Source organism: Solanum lycopersicum, chromosome 7, assembly GCF_036512215.1.
Source record: "Solanum lycopersicum chromosome 7, SLM_r2.1".
Lineage (NCBI taxonomy): Eukaryota > Viridiplantae > Streptophyta > Magnoliopsida > Solanales > Solanaceae > Solanum > Solanum lycopersicum.
The window spans coordinates 4,387,722-4,396,218 of NC_090806.1; the positions used below are offsets into that span (position 1 = coordinate 4,387,722).

Sequence of the window (8,497 nt, forward strand, 5' to 3'; positions counted from 1 at the left end):
TTTTGATCATCTAGCATTCCTCTAATGACAAAATGGAGCGAATTAAGTATAACACCTTTATAGATCGTTTAAGTATTAAAGTTATAATTTTTTGATGAAAAATGTTCACTAATTACTGTCGGACTATTGTAATTTATCATTTTATAGAAGTATGATTTTTGAAAAAAATACCTTTTGCCAGTTATGATTTTATATTGTAAGTATTTTATTATGATAGGGGTGCAATTGGTTGGTCTGTTTTGGTTTGATTTTATGTAATATTAATTTGGTTTATTGATTTTTATTTTTAAATATGTTGATTTAATAACAAATTAAAAATATATTTTTTATTGATTTATCAATTTTTTATTATTATTGATTCAATTTTTGATTTAATAAAAGAAATTAGTAAAATATTATATGACTTCTCAGTTCCCTTAATGTTTTGATATAGTGAAACAAGAAATATAATGAGAAATTGCGTCAATAAAAAAATATAGTACGAAGGCTATTAAATTTCACCGGCAAAATATAATATGATATTTCATATGTTAATCAAATTTGAGACTTTTACAAAGTTGAAAAAGCTACAAACATACAATTATACCAACAAGAATAAAACTAACACTAAAAATAAAAAAGCTACGATTGCCAACGTAGTATGAAGTTGGTAGAGTACTAAAAATTTAATAAGTTATAGCATCTAGTAATATATTAAATTATTAATATATAGTATTTTAGAAAGGGTAAAGTAGTAAATTATTATCGTTTTATTGGGGGTTATCGATTTACCCAATAAATCAATAATAAAAATCGATATCAAACCAATAACCCAATAATTTTTTTTATAAACCAACGAAAAACACAATAACCCAATAACATTTTTTCAATTCGATTTATTGATCGATTCAATTTTTGCACACTCCTGTTGATCACTTTTTTGCCAACTATAACTTCATCCTTAATTTAATATAAACACAATACATAAATACGCTTTTTAATTGAATTTAGTGTGTGCACAATCAAACAGTTAAAACTCATACAGAACTCAAGTAAACAGATACTTTTACATGATAATACAAATTCTATGTGATATCTTATGTGTATTATATCACAAATATCTACGTATTTAATTTTATACGACTATCAAATATAATATGTTGAGTAACCCAAAACATATATTTTGAAAAATTGTATTTAAATGAATGAATGAATATGTCAAAAACATTGAGTTCTGAGACTGACTGTATATACACAAAAAGTCTCTCACTTTAGCCATTACTGTCTCTTCTCTTTCTCTCTACGCGTCTTCAATTTTTTTCTCTACAATTCTCTTCTCTCTCAGTTCTATATTTATATATATATATATATATATATATATATATATATATATATATATATATATACACATCGATTTTGGTATAATTGGATTTTCCGCAAAAAAAAAAAAAAAAAAAATCGCCGGCGGCAAACAATCGATCAGTTCCGATCAAAATTTGGGTGAAATTCTGAAAAGGGTATGAGTTTTTTGCCATTGTCTATCAATTTTTAATGTGATTTCATCTGGGTGTTCAGTAATTTTAGTTTTAACGATTGATGACGTTTTGTATTTGCTGATATCTACTTAAAGATTATTTGAAAGTTTCATCATTGCCGGCTTTGACTCGGATCTATTCATTTTTTTTTGTGATTAACTGAAAAAAGGGTTTTAGATTTTTTTTTAAATGTTTGTTTGTTAAATGTAGTTACAATGTTTTCCATTTTTATGAGAGAATCGGGATACAGGGTATGTTGTTATTGTTGTTTTTCTTCAGGATATGTAGAATCAAACGATTTTTTCATACCTTCAAAAGATTTTTAATTATAAGAGTTTTTGTAATACTTTTCGTATTCACAGATTAGATGATTGATATAAGAAAAAAAAAAAGTAGAAGAATTTTCACATTGTTGGCCTATAAAGAATGAGGCTTATAATTGTGTTAATAATATGTTCTCTTGTGCAACTTAAACTTTTAGATGAGATGTCACGCTTCAACGAGATGCATTTTACTTTTTATTTTTTTTTAATTCTAGTTGTAACCAATTCTAGTTAGATTAAAGGATTTTTTTTTTTGTTTTTGTGAAAGGTGATTAAAGGCACCAAGTTGTTGTTGGATTAGATAATTGTGGTGGCCATGAGTATTAGGAAGGCAATTGGTGCAGTGAAAGATCAAACTAGTATAAGCCTAGCTAAAGTGACCGGCAATGTTGCGCCGGACCTTGAAGTATTGGTGGTGAAAGCAACCACTCATGATAATGATCCAGCAGATGAGAAATATATTAGGGAGATTTTGCACTTGACCTCTAATTCTCGAGGGTATGTTAGTGCTTTTGTTTTTGCAGTGTCAAAGAGGTTAAGCAAAACCCATGATTGGGTTGTGGCGTTGAAGGCCTTAGTGCTTGTGCATAGGCTATTAACTGATGGAGACCCTGTACTTGGTCAAGAGATCATGTATGCAAGTCGGAGAGGGATGAGGGTTTTGAATATGTCTGGTTTTCGTGATGAAGCACACTCTAATTCCTGGGATCATTCTGGATTTGTTAGGACTTATGCCATTTATTTAGATCAGAAGCTTGAATTTTCTACTTATGGTAGGAAGTTGAATGACGTTGATGGTTATGGTCAGTATCGGTCCGAGGGAAATGGGATGGATAGGAGAAAGAGGTTCTCTAATGAGCCTGATGAGTCTGCTGGAAGGGAAGAGAAAAGTGGCGCGACGCCAGTCAGAGAAATGAAGCCTGAGAAGGTTTTAGAGAGGTTGAATCAATTGCTTCAGCTTCTTGATAGGTTCTTGGCTTGTAGACCGACTGGTGCAGCCAAGAATAGTAGGATGGTGCTGGCGACATTATATTCTCTTGTGAATGAGAGCTTCAAGCTTTATGCTGATATTTGTGAGGTATTACAGATTTTGTTGGATCGATTCGCAGAGATGGAGTATGCTGATTGTGTCAAGACTTTTGATGCTTATGTTAGTGCAGCAAAGATGATCGATGAGCTTGTGGGCACTTACAATTGGTGCAAGGATGTTGGGATTGCAAGATCATCCGAGTTCCCAGAAGTGCAAGTCATCACTGATAAGCTTTTGGGCACACTTGAGGGATTCTTGAGAGAGAGGGCAAATAGGCCAAGGAGCCCCGAGATAAATAGGGTGGAGAGTGCATCAGCAGTTATAGAGGAGAAAGCACCAGACATGAACGAAATTAAAGCTCTCCCACCACCCGAGAATCACACACCTCCTCCTCCTGCTCCTCCTCAATCTGTACCACAGCCAAGGCCACATGCTCAGCAGGTAACTGAAGACTTGGTGAATTTGAAGGATGATGGAGTGACAGCTGATGGCGAGGGCAATAAAATGGCATTAGCTCTGTTTTCTGGGCCTGTAGCGAAGGGGAATGGCTCCTGGGAAGCATTCCCGTCTGATGGAGAGACCGGACAAGTAACTTCAGCTTGGCAGACACCAGCTGCTGAGATTGGCAAAGCTGACTGGGAGTTAGCATTGGTAGAAACCGCCAGTAATTTGTCAAAGCAGACGGCTGATTTAGCAGGTGGTTTTGATTCACTTTTGTTAAACGGGATGTACGATCAGGGAACCGTGAGGCAGCACGTGAGCAATACTCAGGTGACTGGTGGGAGTGCCAGCAGTGTAGCATTGCCTGGAGTTGGAAAGACTGCAACACCTATGCTTGCGTTACCTGCCCCCGATGGAACAGTCCAACCAGTAGGGAACCAAGATCCATTTGCCGCTTCCCTTGCCGTGCCACCTCCTTCTTACGTCCAAATGGCAGAACAGGAGAGGAAACAACATTTGTTAATGCAGGAACAACAGCTGTGGCAGCAATACGCAAGCAACGGGATGCAAGGTCAAATGGGTTTGTCCAGACTTGCAGGAGCTACCCCGGGCTACTATGGTGCTGGAATGCAACCATCAATGCCCTATGAGATGGGACAGCCAGCAGGTTATTACTTCACTCCCCTCTGAATCTCGCCTCTCGCGATACATGTGGCACTTTTGCTACATTGCAGTTCTCTTTTATTATGCTACAATATTATCACTCATGGAATCTGTTATCAGCTCCTCTGCAACACCTCTAAGCTGTGTATTCTGACGTTTTTGTGAGAGTGAGTTGAAAAAAAGAATATGGAGATAGCCATACAATAAGTAACTTTTTTAGATGTATCAACCTGTTGAAATTTCCATTTCAACATTTTTAGCCAAAGTTTGATTGCTGAAAATTGAAAAATGTTTAACTGGTTTTGATTATGTGCAACTTTACTTATAAAGATGGTGACTTTAACTTGAAAAAAGTTGGAAATAAAGATATAGCTTGAATGAAGACCAATTATATTGATGATGAAGATATCATATCAAGAATAGGTTGGTCCATCCATCTGAAGGGGAAGGTCTTGTATGTATCATTGATCATTTTGAAGACAAGTACAAACACTGAAACAAATATATATGCATCCCTATTTGTAAACCTTGTTGGGATATATGACATTGAACTCTCCAATTGCATATGATCCTCTAGCACATAGCGCGCTGGTTAATAACATGAGACAGGGACGACTCAAGCACATTAATCTTGCTAACACGAGACAGGGATGACTCAAGCACATACATGAGACAGGGAAGACCGGTAGTTTACTATGATCGATCAAACACGTTTTTCATCATGTCTATTATGATGATCGATCAAAACACGTTTTGCTTGTGGCTGAATTGGAAATATAGAAAAGGGACCTTTTCTAGATTGGAGTATAAAACAAACGAAAATACTGGTGCTGCAATTATAGAAGAGAAGTTAAAACTCATGATTACAATTTTTATCAGTTCTTCAAATTGTTTTGTTTCAAACAAGTACTACTCCCACCCAAGGGCAGATGCAGGTTATTATTGATTTTAATGATGACAACAACCACAACAATGACATATTCCGTGAAATCCCACAAGTGAGGCTTTGGGAGGGTGAAATATTCATAGACTTTATCACTAACTCGTGAAGGTAGACATATTATTTTTTTAAAGACCCTCAACTCTAGTGCAACAAAGAAGAAGATGAAGAAAATATAACAATTAACAAGGAAACAGTGCAAAGTCTATCAGAAAGGAGCCAAAAAACAATAACGTATTGTGATAATCAAAACACAATAAACAACATATTGTCATATCTTGTCTTATCACCTTTCCCCAATACTTCTTCGTTCTACCTGTGCCTCTCTTACCTTCTATAACCAATCAATCACACCTCTTCACTGATGCATCTACACATCTCCTCTCAACATGTCCAAACCATCTCAGTCTCGTTTCCTTCGTCTTGTCTACCACAGATCCCACTCCCATCTTATCCTTCATATCATCCTCATTTCTAATCTTATTGCTGCTCCTAGTATGACATACATCCACCTCAACATCTTTATCTCTGCAACATGCATCTTTTGTACATGAGAATCTCTGACCAGCTAAAACTTCTCCCCCAAACAACAATACCGGTCTAACCACCATTTTATAGAACTTACCTTTGAATTTTGACGCTAGTTTTTTATCACACAAGACTTCAAAGGCAAGCGTCCACTTCATTCATGCCGTACCAATACAATGTGTGATATTAGACTACAATAAAATGAGTCTTAGAGAGGACATGAACAAATATGATATTAATTGCATTTTTTGTTTTAGCAATATGTTCACTTTTTAGGCTATTTACTTGTTACACCTTATTTCATAGTATAGTTTAGTATACAAAAAGGGGCACGTACATTTAATATTTAAGCAGAATTTGTTTTCTTTCTGCTCTTGCCAGTACTACTATTACTGTTATTAACTCTGCGATTCCCTTGATTATTGTTATCGTTATTGTTATTGTTATTATTGCCCGCTCCACATACAATTGTGAACTCGAAACAATATGCATTTCCAAAACACGAATACAATCCTCCGTCTCGTGTATGTCCTCCTCTTCCTCGTTTAGTTTCTTCCAATCCTTTCGCGTATGCTTCCTCTGCTGTCAACTCCCCCAATATCGAGCTCTCTCCGTCTTCATTTTCCCTATTTGATGCTACCCGTTGTGGCAGCATTGGCTGCAATTTCTTTGCAGTCTCCGCTGCCACAATGGATGCAGACGGACCAATGTCAGAGCATAGTTCTGAGCCGTTTACTATCGACCCTGCTTGATTTGGAAATTCTCCATTGTTGATCTCGGAATAAGCTAGGTTATGTGATTGCCAGATCTGAACTTTGTTGGTAATTTGCAGTTTCTCATCTGTATCGTTGTGGTTATTGTTGATCATTTCATCTTGAGCATTGATATAATTTATTTTCCTGTCTAAAATATCTCTATGATCCATCGACAATGGTGTAATTTCACTGAACAACGGCATGCTCCGTTTCGATTTGTCGATTAGCGAAACACCCATATTGAGTATTCCTTGTGGGTTACCAGAAGGTCGACGTATTTGAAGAGCTACAAATTTCTTACTCGAATTGCTGGTGTTTTCGAAAGGATTTACGAGATTGTTGAGGATAACTTTAACAGTACCTACAAGAATATCACGAAACCATGAAACAGTATAGATTTCAACATGGATAGCTGATGAATCGGAGATGAGGAATTCATCGTCTACGCGAAAAGAGAACTTGTCATTCCAATTGGGGTTATTGTGACCATGATTATCAATACGAGTTGTGCGTTTACGATTGGGATTAACCCAAGCTAACGCGTAGGTGCGAAGGGATTTACAGACGGGAGATAGATCTTGAGCAGAAATGAGGGTGATTTCCAGAATATGATTGTTGTTGTTGTTGTTTGGGGAAGAAGAATGAAGAGGTTGAGATGAGAGGGAAGAATCTGCAGTTATGGTTGATGAAGGAGTTGGTGTTTGGTCCATAGTTTCTTCTACGATGCTGCCATCATCCGTGTGACGGAGATGATGAACAGCCTGTAGTCGAAGTTAGGGGGTGGTGGATGAGATTCGAGAAAGAAAATGAATAATGATTTTTTCGCCCTTTATTCATGGCAACGAGTAATCACAGGAATTCAATTTCTTTCACATCTTAATTTATTGTTACGATTTCCGTTCATTTTTATTCGTACTATATCGCAGTCTAACAATCATTTCTCAAGAACTTAAAATATACATATTACTTAGCTCACTGCATTCAATCGGGATTAAATTTTTTTTTTTAAATTCATTTTCATTTATTTCAGAAAAGAGATAAAATAAAAAATAAAATAAAAATTTTGCATTTTTGGTACCAAAATTGATGGTGGCTCTACAAATAAATCATAGTGACATGCCGGCAATAGTTTTTAAATCTAAAGGTCACACGTTCCAGCCTACATCCTAGACGTGACACGGCGTACAAGTCTTCGAAGAGCCTCATGCAATAACGAAAATGGTACAAAATTTAAAACCATACACTTAAAACTTCATTTAAAAACACAAGCAGAAGTCTACCATCTCATATGACCACAAGTCTTTGAAATAGTCTATTACAATAAAAAGACATGAAAAACATGAAGATACTTGTCCTCGAATCTTGAGACATACCACTATCTTGGAAGGACTCAGCTTAAAAGCTGGTCAAACTGACTTAAAAGCTGGTTTTTGACTTATTTAGTTGTTAGACAATACTCAAAATAACTTATTTTAAGTTAAAAAAAAATTAATTTAAGCCAAAAGTTAAAAGCGGGTGCTTTTTTATTTTTAACTTATAAGCTGTTTTAAGTTGACCATATTTTTATCTTTTTGCCCTTAATATTTTTATACAATCTCCAAATTACCCACATAACCCTAACATCTCTTTCTTCCATTTTTCCCTTTTCACGTTTGGCATAGCAACTTCAGCACTTTTATCCAAACACATAACTACTTATTTTAAAAATAAGTTTCAGCACTTTCAGAAGTACTTTTTTAAAGCTACTTTTATTAAGCCTATCCAAACGGGCTCTAGTATGATGGACATGCAAAAACATGCTTAAAATAAAAATTTTCTTTGAAAGCCATGCATTTAAGCCAATTTGATAAAACTTCACGAACACACGTGGAAGAGACAATCAACATATGAACCGCTTCATCACATTTAGCTTTCACCTTGAGTAACCCCAAAGCTATAAGCTATACTTTATGCATGTATGAATAGTGTTCCATATCACCATCCACACTTTGTATGATTCATGTTTTATAATTTAAAAGTGTATGGTTTTGTCTTTTCTAACTTAAGTTGTTATCAAATTTCTTTATAATTTTTCTTGTAATTTTATGTATGATTTACATTTTATGATTCTAAGTGTTTGATTCAATCTTATATTATTCAAGCTTTATAATAGTAAGATTTAATAAAGAGTTAGTAAGATGTTAGCCATGTGTTTATGATGTCTTCTTTTGAAAATTGTTGTACAAACTCTATTTACTAAATATAAACATTTGAATAATTTAATTCACCGCATTCACCGGTAAATTTCCCTCTACGGGGCGGGG

At 35.2% G+C, this 8,497-nt stretch overlaps 2 protein-coding genes across 3 annotated transcripts; one reads left to right on the top strand and one right to left on the bottom strand.

Moving 5' to 3' along the window:
• Nucleotides 1-1,364: 1,364 nt before the first annotated feature.
• Nucleotides 1,365-4,252, top strand: LOC101260356 (putative clathrin assembly protein At2g25430). Of its 2 annotated transcripts, none has more exons than XM_026031871.2 (2): nt 1,365-1,496; nt 2,106-4,252. In XM_026031871.2, the coding sequence occupies exon 2, from the start codon at nt 2,154-2,156 to the stop codon at nt 3,996-3,998; it is 1,845 nt and encodes a 614-aa protein (XP_025887656.2). In that variant the 5' UTR covers nt 1,365-1,496; nt 2,106-2,153; the 3' UTR covers nt 3,999-4,252. The 2 variants fall into 2 exon arrangements, with proteins under 2 accessions (XP_025887656.2, XP_025887657.2); XM_026031872.2 differs by having other exon boundaries at nt 1,370-1,496; nt 2,116-4,252.
• A 1,533-nt stretch (nt 4,253-5,785) lies between these two features.
• On the bottom strand, nt 5,786-6,904 carry LOC101245073 (uncharacterized). Its single transcript, XM_069286800.1, has one exon. It carries the CDS (start codon nt 6,902-6,904, stop codon nt 5,786-5,788), a length of 1,119 nt encoding a protein of 372 aa, XP_069142901.1.
• Between the last annotated feature and the right edge of the window lie 1,593 nt (nt 6,905-8,497).